Here is an 18,401-nt window from a genome sequence, read left to right on the forward strand (position 1 = left end):
GGCAGAGGCAGGCAGATCTCTGTGAGATTGAGGCCAGCCTAATTTACATAGGGAATAATTCTCCACTCTGAAGTGGTAAAGAAGACATCCACATAGATCTTCTTCCAAAGTTTTAAAAGCCTTTTTGTATATAAATATGCTGCAGTTTTTTCTATCTTCATGAGTGCATTTATCATAAAGTACACTAAAGGGAAAGTTCTGACCTAGACTCCAGACCCTCTTACCGTCTAGGTACCCTTACACCAACGTGATAAAAAGAGATTATTATTAGCTTTTGATCTGTTTTTTATAAATTAGTACAGATACTGGAGAGACAAAAAAAGCACTGACTAAAAGATAACAGTTACCTTTGTGTGGAAGAAAGAAAGAACTGGGGGAGAGGGGTACAAAGGGAATTGTAGTTATTTATAATGGTATATTTCTTAAACTGCAGAGTGGGAGAGCAAAAAGGATGATTTATAGTTATCTTTTAAAAACAATAATCAAGGGGCTGGAGAGATGGTTAGGTGGTTAAGAATAGTTGCTGTTCTTCCAGAGGACCAGGGTTCAATTCCTAGCACCCACATGGCAGCTAACAACAGTCTATAATACCAGTTCCAAGGGATCCAACGCCTTTCTCTGACCTCCACTGGTATTGCACAACACGGGTGCACTTACATATATTCAGGCAATACACTCATACACACTCATACACACACACCAATAATCAAAATGATGCCAGGCGCCATAGTGCATGCCTTTAATCTCAGCACTTGGGAGGCAGAGGCAGGTGGATCTCTGTGAGTTTGAGGCCAGCCTGGTCTACAGAGCAAGTTCCAGGCCAGCTGGGGCTACACGGAGACCCTGTCTCAAAAAGACCAAAAAAAAAAAAAAGATAAAGGTGATCTGAAAAGTTTAAGTAGTATTCTAGTTCTATGTCTTTAGTTCTTTGAAATAAACGTTAATATTCAGAGTAAGACACAGATGGTAAGATTTTAAAGTTCTCTGAAGTAGAGGAGTCTCTAGTAGTAGATTTTAGGCTCTACCATTGAAAGGGTATGAATACAAGTAAAAGAGGACTTCCACTGTACCTGTGTTCAACATGATGATTATAATAGTGATAATTTAAATTCTTTCTCAGTACACAGAAAACTGGTTCTAAGTAAGGCAGAGAGGAAGCAAGAGAGGCAACTTGCTTTAAAACAACTATCAGAGGAAAAAAGGGGTTGCAATTCACTGGAACAAAAATTACTCTTTAGTTCCCACCTTGGGGTGCTCTAGGGGAAAGAGATACTTGCTGACTAGAACATGAAAATGATTCAGTCTGCACTCTTACAGAAATGGCTCCTATGAAATGAGTATTTACCCCAAACCTCAGTGGATGAAGGGGAGGGAAGGGTATACTACTAAGGAGCCTAATAAAGTTTTAGGGTGATAGATTTGGTTTTTTTTTTAATATTTTATTAATTATTTTTATTTTATGTGTATGAGTGTATTGCCTGCATGTGAGTGCACCTGTGTCGTACAGTGCCGCAGAGGTCAGAAGAGGGCTTCAAGAGTCCCCTGGAACAGGAGTTAAGGATGGTTCGCAGTCGCCATGATCTTGATGGTTCTACAACTATATATAGTTAAAATGAGTTTTATGTAAATTATACTCTGAAAAAGGAATAGCCACCTCAGAGGTATGACCTGATAATAAATGAGAACAGTCTTTACACCTAGAGAAGGCACTGTCAGAGACAAGGCATACTGACAATCAGTTTAATATTATAAAAACAGAACAAAGTTGTATGTATGTCTATGAAAAACAGAGCAGCAGCATGGGAAGCAGAAGTGTGGGACACATATGTCCAAAGCTGTCAGGTATGAACAAAACACATTATCTCCAAATATAATACATGGGACCGATGAAATATCACTTGCTGAGAGAAATACTAGAAGGCATTGAGGTTTTTGGTTTTTTTTTTTGTCTTTTTGAGACAGGGTCTCCCCATAGCCCCAGCTGGCCTGGAACTCGCTCTGTAGCCCAGGTTGGCCTCAAACTCAAAGAGATTCACCTGCCTCTGCCTCCCAAGTGTTGGGATTGAAGGTGTGCGACACCACGCCGGGCTAGGCATTGAGGTTTTACACAATGTCCTACAGACAATTGCTAACTAGGAATGTCATAGGAATATTGAGTTAATACAAAGATTGGAGAAGGTAAGGGCTGGAGATGGCTCAGTGGTTAAGAGCACTGGCTGTCCTTGCAGAGGACCGAGTTCAGTTCACAGCCCCCACATGGTGGCTAAGAACCATCCATAACTCCAGTTCCAGAGAATGCAGGAGTGCGCTTACATACACGCAGGCAATACACTCATATACAGTAAAAATAATAAATAAAATGTTTAAAGATGAGAAAAAAATAAATATGACAGAATATTAAAAAAAAAAAAAATTGGGGAAAGGAAATGGCTCAGTCAATGAAACACATACTTTCCAAGCATGAGGGCCTGAGTTTGGATCTCCAGTATTCAATCCAAGTACTAAAATAACACATTTCCATATGATGTACAAATTTCTACAATGGATGAGTTAAACTATACAAATTACTTACCTAATGTGCATCGAAGCTGAGGCTGAAGTTTAGTAAAAATTTCATCTCTAACTTCATTCAGACAGGTCTCTATCTCTGCAAATATTTCTGAAGTAAGTTTTTCACAATTTCCACCTTTAAAAAAAACAGAACATTCCCAATTTCTCATCAATCCATCTTTCTACAGAAACCAAGATAATAAGAATGAAAGTTTATCAGCAAGTTTTACAGATATTGGAAAAAGCAAAATACATTTCTTATTCTGCCTCCTGTGATATACCATATATTCCTTTGCTATTTCTGAGTAGCAGTCTCAGAACTCCTCTAACTCCAGCTCCAGGGAAACCGACACCTCTGGCCTCCACGGGCATCTGCACACACACGTAAAACCCATATGCTCGCTTTGGCAGCACATATGGTAAAATTGGAACAATACAGAAAAGCTCAGCAGGGCCCCTGCACAGGGATGACATGCAAATGTGTGAAGCATTCCATATTTGTAAAACACACACACAAATAAAAACAACCAGATAATTTTTAAAAAAATCTGAAACAGCCAGGCGTGGTGGCAGACGCCTTTAATCCCAGCACTTGGGAGACAGAGGCGGGTGGATCTCTGTGAGTTCAAGGCCAGTCCTGGTCTACATAGTGAGTTCCAGGACAGCTGAGGCTACAGGGAGACCATGTCTCAAAAAGACCAAAAAAAAGAATTCCAGTTTCAGGGGCTAGCAGGGGGGCTCAGCAGTAAAGGCACTTGCTACCAAGGTTGATGACCTGCGTTCAAATTCCAGGATCCAAATGGTGAAAGGACAGAACTGACTCCTCCAAGTTGTTGTCTGGCTTTTACATGCATGCACACATAAGCACACAAATAAACAAACCTATTCAAAAAAAAAATTCTTAAAGATTTCAGTAAGAGAGACCATAGAGATGGCTCAGAGGTTAAGAGCAAAGACTGCTATTGCAGAGGACCAGCACCCACATGGAGTCTAACAATCGTCTGTAATTCCAGTTCCAGGGGATCTGACACCCTCCTCCTCTGACCTCCAAAGGCACTGCATAACACGGGTGCACTTACATACATGCAGGCAACACACTCAAACACATAAAATGAAAATAAAAAATAAAATTTGTAAAAACAAATTTCAGTAAAAAGCAAAACTTGATGACTTTCGGTGAAAATATCAGTGAATGATGTTCTACATGTAGAAAGAGGAAAATTTTTCTTTTAAAGCCACAAATATTACTTGCCCAAAAGGAAATCTAAAAACCTAAAGACTTTCTTATAAATTAAGACATCTTTTAAAAAGCAAAAAAAAAAAAAAGCTGGGTGTGGTGGCGCACGCCTTTAATCCCAGCACTTGGGAGGCAGAGGCAGGTGGATCTCTGTGAGTTCAAGGCCAGCCTGGTCTACATAGGACCAGGACAGCTGAGGCTACAGGGAAACCCTGTCTCAAAAGGAAAAAAAAAAAAAAGGGCCAGTGAGAAGGCTGAGGCTAATGGTACTTCCACCCTTGATAACTTGAATTCTTGAATTTGAACCCCAGATCCAACATAGTAGAAAAACAGACTCCTCCTGCAAGTTGTCCTCTGACCTCCACATACATGTCCTGGCACATGTATGTATACATATATATGTATATGTACAATAAATATCTAAGCAATCTAAATACATGTAATTAAATTAAAAAAATTTAAAAGTTGCAAAATGGGAAAAACCTGAAATACTTATTTGACCTAAAATATTAACAAGGATATAAGAAAATGCATCCACATGTATGAAATTCTCAGTAAAGTTTTATAAAAATTAAAAAAAAAAAGAAAGAAAAAAAAGAAAATGCATCCAAAGCAGTAAACATGACCATCAACAGAATGAGCAGGGCCACAATACAAACAGGCATTTCACAGAAGCAGGAACGAACACAGACACAGACACAGACACACACACACATACACATACACATACACACACACGCCAATGTACACATAAAGAGACAAAAGATCAATTTCTTTGAATTCTGAGAACTATTTTGTATCACTAAAATAGCAAAATTTTCAGAGTGAAAATTACCCAGGGAGAATTTACGGGCCAGGAAGGATCTTATATACTGCTGATCAGAGTGCTGACTGGCACAACAACTGTGAAACAACTGCCATTATATGTAAATCTAGACTCAGAGACTATATTTGACAATTCCATTCCTATGGTATATCCAAGGGCACACACCTACTCATGCTATGCCCCAACAGAATCATCCAAACATGGTCACAGCAGCAACATTCGTAATGGAAAAAAAACAAAAACTCCACTGATGAATAAAAAAACATACAGCTGAGAGACAGGCAAGGTAGCAAATACCTTTGATTCCAGCACTTGGGAGGCAGAGGCAGGTAGATCTAAGATCTAGGCCAGCTGGGGCTACAAGGAGACCCTGTCTCAAAAAACCAACAAAACATACCAGAAAGCCCACATCTCTATACCCAACCAACCACAGACTGAAAATATTTGGGAAAAAATATAGCATCTGTACTAAACACACTTCTTTGTCAGTATTAAACAATATAACTAGTATTTGCAGAGCATTTACATTATATTAGGTATAAGTAATCCAGAGATGGTTTTAAATATATGGGGTGTGCTAAGGGTGTTCAGCAGATCTCTCGCCTAGCATGTACAAGCCTTGGGTTTGATTCCCAGTCTCATAAATAAAGTAAAATCAAGTTGCATGGGGCAAATGGACCTAATTAGCTCAACCCTAAAGTCATTTAAAAAAATAAAGTTTAGCCGGGCATGGTGGTACATGCCTTTAGTCCCAGCACTCAGGAGACAGAGGCAGGTGGATCTCTATGAGTTCAAGATCATCCTGGTCTACATAGTGAATTCCAGGACAGCTGGAGAACCCTACAGGGAGACCCTGTCTCAAAGCTTATGGACTGACATACATAGAAACTATACAAATACTACACTAGTTCAAATAAAGGACTTGAGCATCCTTGGTTTTTGGTGTCTGAATGTCCTAGAACTCACCCATTATACATACATACTGAAGGAAGACTCTACTGATATATTTCTACTATTATTATTATTTTACATGTATTTCTGTGGGGCAGGTGGATATGGATGCACTGTGGTAGTCAGAGTCAGTCCTGCCATACCGTGTAGGTCTTAGACTGTAGACCAGGTATCAGGCTTGGTGGCAAACACCTTGACACCCTGGGCCATCTCACCAGCCTGAAAATGTTTTAATTCTTTGGTTGGAAGGTGAGTTTTTGAGTATTGTATTTTAGAGAAGATAGGTGCAATGGTACATTCTGATAATTACATTACTCTAGGAGCTAAGGCAGAAGGATTGCAATTTCTAGGTTGGCTTGGGCTACAAAGAAAGACACTGTCTCCAAACCAAAATAAACATGCTCATATGTGTGTGTGTGTGTGTGTGTGTGTGTGTGTGTGCTTGAACATATACATTTACACAGATATCCAAATCCAAAGATGCCCAAGTCATATGTGTACCCCTCATTGTAAAGAACAGGGTACTGGAGATTATATGTAACTTTTTTTAAAAAAGATTTGTCTTTACTGTTTGTGTGTGTGTGTGTGTGTGTGTGTGTGTGTGTGTGTGTGTGTATGTGATAACTTGTGTGCAATGCCCAGAGACCAGAAGAGAGCATCAGAGCCCCTCGAGCTGGAGTTGCAAGTGGTTGTGAGCAGAGAGATGTAGGTGCTGGGAACTGACCTCAGGTCTTCTAGAAGAGCAGCAAGTGCTTTCAGCTACTGGGCCATTCCTCCAGCCCCATGGGGAAACTCTTGCTTACTACTTTATTGTACTTTTTAAAGAGTTTAAAATCTTTAGATTTTTACTCTGATGAGCTCTATGACCCTGACAAGCTATGATCAGTGGCCCCTTCTTCACTATCAGAAAAGGCTGCCTTTGCAGCCAGTCATGGTCTGTAACTAGCATAAATAATCCCCAGGTTCCCTGCCTAGGTCTCTACAGAGAACAAAAACTGCTTGTGGTGTCTCTTCCACATGCAGGAAGAGGAATTCAACATTAACAGGTACAAAACTTAAAGGAAATATATTAGTACAAACCTTTAACACCATGCAAGTGGTGGGTGTACAGAAGCTCATTTGCTTGATTATATTTTCCAAATAACCGCCAAAATACACATTCCTCCTTGGAGCACAATTCATTCACAGTGTTCTTCAATCCTTCCAAGTGCACCAAAGCTGAAAGGATACAGTCTAACCAGCAGAGAGCCTGAGCATTCTCCCACTGGACACACAAAGTCTGGCAAAACGATAAACACCGGCTCTCAGACGGCACTTCCAGTTCAGATCTTTCATTCTGTGGGAGCACTGCCCCACTTCCAGAGACGTCAACTGAAGCAGCGTCTTCTTCAGTAGCCATGTCCACAACAACTTCCAAAGTCTCATTCTGCTCCAAGGAACCAATTGTCCTCCCTGGATTCTGGTGACCATTACCTGGTAAATTAGATGAAGTTTCACCACATACTTCTCCATTATGTTTATGGTTCAAAATCTGCTCAGCATCAGTAACAGTATGGTATCGAGTCTTTTTGGAATTTACTAAAAGAGGAAAATCTTTACAGCTGGTTTCCAGTATCTTTCTTTTTTGGGGTTTATTTGGAGTGTGACAATCTTCCAAATCAGGAGAAATTAAATTAGTAAGTGATTTAGAGCCCAAGGGATAGATGCACTAGAAGAAAGTAAAATAAAGTAATTCAAATTCAAGTTTTATCTTAGATTTCCTGTCATAAAAAGCATACAACTTTAGCATTAATTTGACACAAACAGTGTTATCTGTCAACCTAAAGTTGAAGGAACTAGAGATAACTATTCAATCAAAATTGGGCCTCCAAAGAATTATTCTCCTTACTATTTTACAACATTCAAGGGTTTATTCTAAGTTATGGTAGGTTAAGTTAAAGGAAAATACACTTATTTTTAATTTAATACAAAAAAAAATCTAGGGGCTGGAAAGATGGCTCAGCGGTTAGGAACACGGGTTGTTCTTGCAGAAGACCCAGGTTCGAATCCCAGCACCCATATGGTAGTTAACAATTTTCTGTAACTCCAGTCCCAGGGGATCCGATAACCTCTTCTGACCTCCGCAGGCATTACACGACACAGGTGCACTTATCTATATGCAGGCAATACATGAATACACATAAAATAAAATATTAAAAAAAATCTAATATCAATAAAAAAATTTCAACGAAGTAAAGAAAGAGAGTACTACTCATATCTTCCATTAAAAACTGGAAAAGCATTTTCACTTGAAAATTTTATGAAGAAATTTTCTATGTATCCTGCATTCTGAAACAAGTTCTAGAACTTATACACTATATGCTCTCATTTAAAATATGCCTTCAACACAAGTATGGTGTCCAGTGAACTGTGGAGCCACGCCTCCCAGTCTAGCCCTCCTACAGCTGTCATCTTCAGACTTCACTCAGCCGTTTCCAGCTCTGCTGGGGGACTAACACACCGGGAGGTCAGATAAGTTCTGTCTCACTGGGCTTGTTCCCTTGAGCCCTGTTAACAGTCAGTACCAGCTCTCATACTGTGAGTAGTCAAAATAGCCTCATGAAGAACTGAGATTTCCAGCTGACTCCCTGAGCTGAGCTCCCTGAGCAGAGAGCACTAACTGCTAGTGTCTCAGCTCTTCCTGAGGCAGACAATATATATGGAGAAGATTTGCCTGGCTAAACCAAAGGAATCACGATAGATAATTATCTACTAAGCCAGTAAGTTTTCAGGTGATTTATTTCACAACAACAGATACATGAAATGTACTAGATTCCTTTACCTTTTTTTTTTTTTTTTTTTTTTTGAGACAGGGTCTTCTGGTCTAGAATTCACTATGTAGACAAGGTTGGCCTTGAACTCACAGAGATCTGCCTGCCTCTGCTGAGTGCTGGGACTAAAGGCATACGCCACCATGCCTGGCCAGATTCCTTTACCTTTTAAACACCCCAACACTATACTCAAAACACTGCTGTTAAAGTCTTTTGTATACACAGACAAGTGCTGTACCAATTTGCAATGTAGTAAGTACCAATAATAACCTATCAACTTTATACCTTGATTTCCCAAATCCTAACGTGCAACGGAAATGATATTTTAAAATCAGTAACAAGACAGAAACACTGGCATATGCCTGTAATCCTAGCACTTAGGCTAAAGCAGGAAGACTGAATTCTACATCAATTGTTGTTGTTTCAAAACAACAAAATCCTAGGCCAAAAAAGAATCAAAACAGTCAGGCATGGTGGTGCAACGCCTTTGATCCCGGCGCTTGAGAGGTAAAGGCAGGCAGATCTCTTGTGAGTTCAAGGACAGCCTAGTCTACATAGTTAGTTCTAGGCCAGTGCGGCTATAGGGAGATCCTGCCTCAAAAAGACAAAAAAATTAAAAAAATAAAAAATAAAAACAAGCAAACGAAACAAACAAAACCAGTAGTAATCACTGTGTACAGAGTTACGAATTCCAGAGTTCCAAGCCAGCCAGGACCAGGGTAAAACAATATTCAAAGAGGGAATATATCCATAGTTATTTTAACATCATCCATAAGAGCCACTGGTGGAAATAACCCCTCAAAATAAGACATACAGGATGGCCATTAAAAGGAAGGAATCCAGGCCTGGTGGTGCAAGCCTGTAACCCAGCTAGCTACTTGGGAGCTGAGGTGGGTGTGTCACAAATTCAAGACCAGCCTGGGCAACATATCAAGAACCTATTTCAAGGGCTGGGGTATGTAGGAGGCTCTGGGATCAAATCCTGGTATCATAGGAAAAAACAAAACAAAACAAAACAAAACAACAACAAAACAGGAAAGAAGAAAATCTGATACCCACCAAGATATGGAAGACCCCTAAGGAGACTATGCCATGTGAAATAATACAATCACAAAATAGAAAAAAAAAAAAAAAAATCACCAAAACAGTGTGATTCCATCTGTATCAGGCAGTCAGATTCACGTTACCAGGGGCTGGACAGATGAGAACTACAGCATCTATCAGTTTTGCAAGCTGAAAACAGTCATAGAGCTACCCACTGTACAACAGTATTAAAATATCTAGTGCTGAGCTGTACATAAATTATGTTGCTTGCCATAATTAAAAACAACAACAACAAAATGGCAGAATAACAAAAATCCCACCCCAAAACCAAAACCTTTCCACTGAATTTAAGCATGGAGATCATGGTGTGTGAACATGCTACTTGCCTATTAAAAAGTTATAGTCAGGAGGGGCCAGGAGTCATAAAGCTTACAGGCCCGGTCCTTCCCCACAGACTACTACATGCGTTTACTGACTTTTTTCCATACTCATGCTCCTATCATTGGGCCAATCTAAATTACTTTCTTTGCTTGTTTTTCCCTTCTGTAAATTAATGCTTTTTATATGACTTTATATCTGACTTTAGCTTCTATTTTATTTATAGTGAACATATATCATTTTTATAACTAGAAAAAAGCTTTTGATTTACCTTGAAAAAGTCACAAAATGATAGATACAATGTTAACTTTTGGCACAGTGAAATCATCTAACATCCTTTAAAATCAAAGTCTGGCATGGTGATTTGACTGTAATGCCAGCACTTAGGAAGCTGCAGGAAGACTGATGAGGTGGAGGCCAGCCTGGACTATACAGTGAATTCAAGGCCAGGCTGGGCTACAGAATGAGTCCCTAACTCAAAAATAAAAACAAAAAAATTTGAAAAAAAAGCAATATTCTCTTTCACTCATTTCTTGGAGCTATTTAATTCCTTGTAACACAGGGACAGAAAATACCTCTTATACTTCAAAAGTAATTTTCTCTAAGGTATGGACAAAAAAATTATGAAAATAATTTAAACTCACTTTACAAACAGAAATCTAAGAACTTAAAAGCTTCTTTAAACTTGCCTTCAGAGTGAGTGAGTGTGTGTGTGTGTGTGTGTGTGTGTGTGCGTGTGTGTTTATGTGTCAAAGACAGCGCTGTAGAACAGATTTTCTCTTTACATTTTACATGACTTCCTGGTGATCCAATTTGTGTGACAAGAATCTTTACCCACTAAGCCATTTTTCCATGGAGCAGAATTCAGGACCAGCCTAATCAGCCCAGCAAAACTCCGTCTCTAATAATAATAAATTTTTAAAAAATTAAATTTACATAAGCACAAATAATAGACTATTTCAAAAGGGGGGGTGTAAACTCTCTACTGCTTAAAAACTCTTCAGAGTTTCAATTTGGTATTAATTTTGAGCAAGAACTTTAAACATTAGTGTCTTTTTCTAATCAAGAAGTATTTTACAAGGCCTGAAGATATACCTCAGTGGGAGACTGCTTTTCTACCACATCCAAGGAACTTGGTTTGAGCTCCAGCACTGCAGAACAGAAACAAAACACACAGACACACATGCACAAATGCATGTGTAAGCAAACATGCCATGAAAATATGACTAATAGTTTCCCACATGGCTCTGCAATTTGTAACAAATGAAAGCAAAATGTTCAATGGACTACGATGCTTACAGAACTTTTAAAATTAAGATTCAATTTAGCAGTCTTACAGACCAGGGATAAATAAATTTATCAGGTCAGAAAATAAGTATTTTGGGCTTTGTGAGCTATATATTCTGTCTTAAATACTAAATTCTGCTACTGCAGAATGAAGTCAGTTACAGAAGATACACAAAAGAGCACAGCTATGTCCCAATAAAACCTTATTCATGGATGTTGAAATTTGAATTTCATATAATGTTCATTTATAAAAAAGCATTCTCAATCCTACCAGACAGCCTGAGAAGGTGGGCGCCAACCTCCATCTGTACAGCTGCTGTGATCTCACCACAGTGCCAGAGTGCCAGGTTTTGGCCTCCCTCTGGCACAGGGGCTGAGAATGCAGGGGGCTGCATGAGAGTGCCGGAATACTGCCTCCACCCAGTGAGCTTCCCCTAATTGCGTCAAACCCACCCCCCTAACAGGGATTGCGTGAGGCCCCTCCCAAGGCCCTAGGGCAGACCTGACTTTGGTAGGCTAAGGCTGAGATCCTAGCAGACAGCCTGAGAGGATGAGCTCTGACCTCTATCAGTGTAGCTGCTGTGATCTCAGCACACCACCAGAGAATGCCGAGTTCTAGCCTTCTTCTGGTGTAGGGGCTGAGAACACAACAGACCAACTCAGAGTCCCCAAATCGCCCCACCTCAACCTTAGGAAATTTCCCCAAATTTCTGAGTTTCTGCTAATAGGGGTCCAAACCTTAGAAGGAAGCCTGAGTGTACCTGACTAGATCCTGACTTGGGCTTCTGTGGATACTTCTGAATGGCAGTTATCAGTTCCCTCCAAAATAAAACTTGAGAGACCCTGAAACCTGTACCAACCAGCCTTACATAACAAATAGGAAAGTACCTAGGCACCCAGATAATACAAACAGAAGAATCACTAACTTAACTCTCATATCAGAATCATAAACAACAAAAGAAATTCACATGCCAAAATCACAATGAAATAAAAATAAAATGGAAAGCCAAACACTATGTCCCCACCAAACTCCACCAGTCTAGTACAAGAGTTCTACTAGGAGAACCACCTAGAGATAACCCAGGACACTGAATTTAAAAGAACAATCATAAACATGATCAAGGAATTCAACGAATTTAAATAACACACAAACAAACAAATCAAAGAACTAAAAGAAGATAGGGATAAACTTCTGAATGAATCCACAAAAGAGAGAAAAACATTGAAGATAACTCAGGCAGACATGAAGAATGAAGTGCAAAACTCAATAAGCCAACTTGAAACAACAGGGGAAAGCCTCACCACTAGAATGAATGAAATGGAAAACAATATCAACACAGGAGGATAAAGTTGAAGAATTGGACCACTCAAGCAAAGATTATAGAAAATTAAAAAAAAAAACCACAGGAATGGAATATGCAAGAGATGTGGGACACCATGAAAAGACCAAATCTGTGTATCACAGGCATAGAGGAAGGAGAAGAATTTCAGGTTAAAGGTGTTGACCAGATCTTAAACAGGATGGTAGAAGAGAATTTCCTGAAATTAAGGAAGAACATCCCCATACAAATAAAGGAAGCACATAGAATACCAAATAGACAGGATCAGAAAAGAAATTCCCCACGACATATAGTAAAAATACTAAATGTACAGAACAAAGAGAGAATACTGAAAGTAGCAAAAGAAAAACAAGTCACATACAAACGAAAGCCCATCAGAATTACAGCTGACTTATCAATGCAAACTATCAAAGCCCCAAGAGCCTGGACTGGTATTCCCAGTTTTACATGACAATAGATGCCAGCCCAGAATAGTAACCCAGCAAAAATGTCTCTTATAGTTGAGGGGGGAAGAAAAATCTTCCATGACACAAATGGCGTGAAGAATACATGTCCAAAAAAACCAGCCCTTCAGAGAATACGTGAAACAATATAGAGAACAGAAAGAGAAACAACTATACCCCAGGGGTAATGAAAGAAAATAAATAAAGGTATAATGGAGGAAACACAAAATTAGAGAACATAAACAGCAATCAGAATGACAGCAACCAATATACACCTGTGCTGGATAGCATTAGTGTCAACTTGACACAGCTGGGTTGAGGGAGCCTCAATTGGGGAATTGCCTCTATTGGACTGGTCTGTGGCCATGTCTGAGGGGCATCTTCTTGAAGAGTGATGTGAGAGGGCCCAGCTTACTGTGGGTGGTGCCACCCCTGGGCAGGGGGGCCTGTGTTGCATAAGAAAGCAGGCTGAGCACGGGCCAGGGGAGGAAGCCAGTAAGTGAAGTTCCTCCATGGCCTGTGCTCCAGCTCCTGCCTCCAGGTTCCTGCCCTGAGTTCCTACCTTGGGCTCCCTGATGAACTATGACCTGGGAGATGTAAGCTGAATAAACCTTTTCCTCCCCAAGTTGGTAGTGGTCAGTCTTTTGTCACAGCAATGAAGAAACAAACTAAGACAACACCTTTCAATAACAACCTTAAATATCAATGAACTGTACTCCCCAGTCAAAAGACACAAGCTGAGCGAATGGATTAAGAAACAAAATCCATCTCTTTGGGGTCTGCAAGAAACCCATCTTGCCTTTAAGGACAGGGACTTTTTACTTTTAAGGTAAAAGTATGGAAAAGAATATTCCAAGCAAAAGGGACGAAAAAGCTGGACGTAGTGGCGCATGCCTTTAGTCCCAGCACTTGGGAGGCAGAGGCAGAGGCAGGTGGATCTCTGTGAGTTCAAGGCCAGCCTGGTCTACAGAGTGAGTTCCAGGACAGCTGGACTACAGGGAGACCCTGTCTCAAAAAGCCAAAAAAAAAAAAGACAGAGGTCAGAGAGAGAAGAGCCCACATTGCTGACTTGCTACTAATGACCAAAGGTCTCAGAAGCCAGGATGATGTGCCTACCCTGTAGAAACTCATTCTGATCAAAGGAACAATTAACCAAGTAGATATTACAATCCTTAACATATATGCACCTAACTCTGGTACACCCAAATTCATAAAAACACTATAGGGCTTTAACACACAGATTAACCCCAACTCAGTAATAGCAGGGGACTTCAACACCCCCTTTCTCCATTAGACAGGTCAACTGGACAAAGAATAAACAGAAAGACCTCTGAATTAAATGATACCATACATCAAATGGATCTAACAGACATCTTTCAAACATTCAACCCAAGCAGCAAAGAATAAACTCAAAATCAACACTGGACAAGGCCCTATTCACTACACCAACTCATAGCAATTAAACAACACACTCCTAAACAATGAGTGGGTCAATGAAGAAATTAAGAAAGAAAAGAATTCCTGGAACTCAACTAAAAAGACAGTACAACACAACACAAGCTCTGGGACATTTTAAAAGCAGTCCTAAGAGGGAAGTTTATAGCTCTAAGTGCTTACATTAAAAAATTAGAAAGATCCCAAATAAATGACCTAACACTGCAACTCAAGAAACTGGAAAGGCAAAAATAAATGAAACACAAACCCAGAAAAGAAGTAACAAAAATCAGAGCAGAAATTAATGAAACAGAAACAAAGAAAACAATACAAAGAATCTATGAAACTAAGAGCTGGTTCTTTGAAAAGCTAAACGAGATAGACAGACCCTTAGACCAGTTAACCAAAAGAAAGAAAAAACAAATCCAAATCAACAAAATCAGAGTTGAAAGGAGAAACATCACAACAGACACCCAAAAGATCCAGACCATTATAAAATAATATTTTAAAAACCTCTACACTACCAAATTTGAAAATCTAAAAGAAATGGATGGACCCATAACATATGAGGAAACTGAAATGGTAATGTGAAGCATCCCAACTATAAAAAGCCCAGGCCCAGATGGATTTACACCAGAATTCCACCAGATGTTAAAAGAAGACCTCCAATCAATACTACTTAAATTTTTCAAAAAGATAAAACAGAGGGAGAACTCCCAAATTCCTTCTATGAAGCCAACATCACTCTAATACCCAAACCAGATAAAGACACAAGCAAAAAAGAAAACCATAGACCCATATCCTTAATGAACATAGATGCAAAAATTCTCAACACAGTATTTGCAAACTGCAGACAGATGTACATCAAAAAGATCATTCACCATGATCAAATAGGCTTTATTCCAGAGATGCAGGGATGGTTCAATATACACAAGTCAATAAACGTCGCTAGTCATATAAATGGACTCAAAAACAAAAATCACATTACTATCGCAATAGATGCAGAAAAGGCTTTTGACAAAATGCAGCATGCATTTATGTTCAAAGTCCTAGAGGGAACTAGACTAGAGGAAACATACCTCAACATAATTAAAGCTACATACAACAAACCCACAGCCAACAACATTCTAAATGGAGAAAAACTGGAAGCATTCTCATTGAAATCAGGAACCAGATAAGGATGTCCACTATCTCCACTCCTTTTCAAAATGGTGCTTGAAACACTTGCTAGAGCAGTAAGACAGGACAAGGAAACTAAAGGAGTACTAATTGGAAAAGAAGAGGTCAAATTATCATTTTTGGAGATAATGTGATACTATACCTAAGAGAGCCCAAAAGTTCCACCAGAGACCTCCTAGAACTGATCAACACTTTCAGTATAATGGCAGGTTATAAAATAACAACAAATTGGAGAATGAATACAAGGAAATGCTCCCATTCAAAATTGCTGCAAAAAAAAAAAACATATCTTGGAATAAATCTGACCAAAGACACCAAAGATATCTACAATGAAAATTTCAAATCGTTAAAGAAAGAGATTGAGGAAGAGACCAGGAGATGAAAGGACCTCCCATATTCATGGATTGGAAGAATTAATATTGTGAAAATGACTATCCTACCAAAAGCTATATAGAGATTTGTATTACAGAGCTATAGACATAAAAACAACCTTGTACTGGTACAAAAATAGACCCATATATAAATGGAACAAAATTGAACACTCAACTATGAGTACATGCAACTTCTGCCACCTGATATTTGGCAAAGGGGCCAAGAACACTCACTGGAGGAAAGACAGCATGTCCAACAAATGCTGCTGGCAAAACTGGATCTCCACCTGTAGAAGAATGAAATTAGATCCTTATCTTTCACCTTGCACAAAAGGCAACGCCAAATGGATCAAAGACCTCAATGTGAAACTGAAAACCTGAAACTATTAGAAGAAAATATTGGCAGTAACTTACAAGATATAAATGTAGGAAAGAATTTTTTCTTTTTTTTGTCTTTTTTGAGACGGGGTCTCCTTGTAGCCCCAGCTGTCCTGGAACTATGTAGCCCAGGCTGGCCCTGAACTCATGAAGATCCACCTGCCTCTGCCTTCCAAGTACTGGGATTAAAGGTGTGCGCCACCACACCCGGGAGGAAAGGATTTTCTAAATCAGACAGTAGTTGCTCAGGAATTAAGGTCAGCAATGAACAAGTGGGACCTCATGAAACTACAAAGCTTCTGTATAGCCAAAGAAACAACCAAAAATGTAAAGAGAAAACTCACAGAATGGGAAAAAAATCTTCACCAGTGACACATCTGACAGAGGTTTAACATGCAGAATAAAGAACTAAAGAAAGAATCGAGAAACCAAATGACCCAATTAAAGAGATGGGCTAAAGATCTACACAGAGTTCTCAGAGGAAGAAAAATAAAGATGGCTAGGAAATATCTCGAAGTAGTCAACATCATTAGTAATTATGGGAAATGCAAATTAAAACCACCCTAAGGTATCACCTTACTCCAATTATACTGGCTAGGATCAAGAGAACAAATGACACAAAATGCTGGCGAGGATGAGGAGAAAGAGGAACGTTCATTCGCTGCTGGTGGGATTGCAAACTTGTGCAACCCCTATGGAAAAGTGTGGAGAACTCCCCAAAAAACTCAAAATGAACCTACCATATAACCTGGCAATACCACTCCTTGGCATATGCCCAAAGGACGTATCCTATTGTAGACATTGTATAACCATTTTGGTTGCTGCTTTTTTCACAATAGTTAAGAGATGGAAGCAACCTAAGTGCCCCTCAACGGACAAGTGGTTAAAAAAAAAGTGGTGAGGCCTGCACGACCCGCATGCCTCCCTCCAACAGGCAGGCCTCTCTCTCCAGGGTAAGTCCATCACGCCCTCTGCTCCGTGACTCCCCCAGCATCATTCACCATCCCATCTCCCCCACCAGTCTCTCTTCCTAGCCTTCCTGATCCTTTCCATCCAGACCAACTCATTTCTCCAGGAGCACTCTGGGCCTGGCCCCGCCCTCATCTCCCTCGACTTCCCTGGGCCTGCAAGACCTACCAGCCTCTTTCCTGGACTCCGGGGCTGACCTTTCCTCTTCCTGATCCTTTGCATCCAGACAAACCCACGTCCTCAGTGCAGTCCCCAGGAGCCCTTGGGGCCGCCTCCCACTCCCATCTTCCTTTGCATCTCTGGGTGGCACAGCCACCAGCTGCCCTAGACCAGCATCTTTCCTGGGCCAGGCTCCCAGGCCACTCCAACACCCAAATTCCTGAGGCCAAAATCTTTCCTGGAGGGATCCAGACCTTAGGAGAAAGACTGAGAGCATATAATCCTCCTCTGATTTGGGCCTCTGTGGGAACTCCTGAAGACAAAAGCAATCTGGCCACTCCAATATAAAATCAAAAGAGAGAATCAGCCAGCTTTTCATGCCCAACAAGTAAGCCACAAAGGCACATAAAGTTTACAAAAAGAAGCAGATGTAAACTCGAGAAAGGAAGGCGTGAGTCTCTCACAAGAACCAGAAATTACAAAAGAAATCCACATGTCAAAGTAACAGAGGAAAATAAGAACATGAAAAAACGAAATAATATATACCCACCAAATACCAATAGTCTGAGTACAATGAGAACCCCCTAGAGATAATGAAGGACATGGAACTCAAAAGAACAATTATAAACATGATAAAAAAAACTCAGTGAATTTAAAGAATACACAAAGAAATCAAAGAACTGAAGGAAGATAGGGATAAACTTCTGAATGAATTCAGAAGAGTCTGAAATATTGAAAAATACTCAGGCCGAAATGAAGAAGGAAGTGAAACACTCAGTAAGCCAATTAGAAACAACAGGAGAAAGTCTCACCAATAGGATGAATGAAATGGAAAAGATTATGAAAAATCTAAGAAATTACAAGAATGGAATATGCAGGAATTGTGTGACACCATAAAAAGACCAAACTTACTAATCATAGGCATACAGGAAGGAGAAGAATCCCAAGATAATGGCATGGACCAGATCTTCAACAGAATCGTGAAGAATTTTCCCAAGACATGCCCATACAAATACAAGAAGCATATAGAACACCAAACAGACAG

General features: G+C 39.8%; 1 protein-coding gene and 1 non-coding gene across 7 annotated transcripts in view; one reads left to right on the top strand and one right to left on the bottom strand.

Moving 5' to 3' along the window:
• Uspl1 (ubiquitin specific peptidase like 1) overlaps positions 1-18,401 on the bottom strand; it is a 52,353-nt gene that overhangs the window by 18,927 nt on the left and 15,025 nt on the right. For 3 of the 6 annotated variants that reach the window (XM_008825041.3, XM_029559639.1, XM_017796098.2), the window contains 2 exons: positions 6,645-7,272; positions 2,573-2,686 (listed from right to left, as the gene is read on the bottom strand). In XM_008825041.3, the coding sequence (XP_008823263.1) occupies positions 2,573-2,686; positions 6,645-7,272 (742 nt within the window). Of the gene's footprint in view, positions 1-2,572; positions 2,687-6,644; positions 7,273-10,891; positions 10,913-18,401 lie in introns of those variants that run through there. The other 3 variants (XM_029559641.1, XM_029559640.1, XM_029559642.1) reach the window with 2 other exon arrangements.
• Positions 2,946-3,052, top strand: LOC115068758. The gene has a single exon (XR_003848101.1). It is a non-coding gene; the product is annotated as a U6 spliceosomal RNA (small nuclear RNA).

This window comes from Nannospalax galili, unplaced genomic scaffold (genome assembly GCF_000622305.1).
Source record: "Nannospalax galili isolate Female #2095 unplaced genomic scaffold, S.galili_v1.0 scaffold768, whole genome shotgun sequence".
In the NCBI taxonomy this organism is placed as follows: Eukaryota; Metazoa; Chordata; class Mammalia; order Rodentia; family Spalacidae; genus Nannospalax; species Nannospalax galili.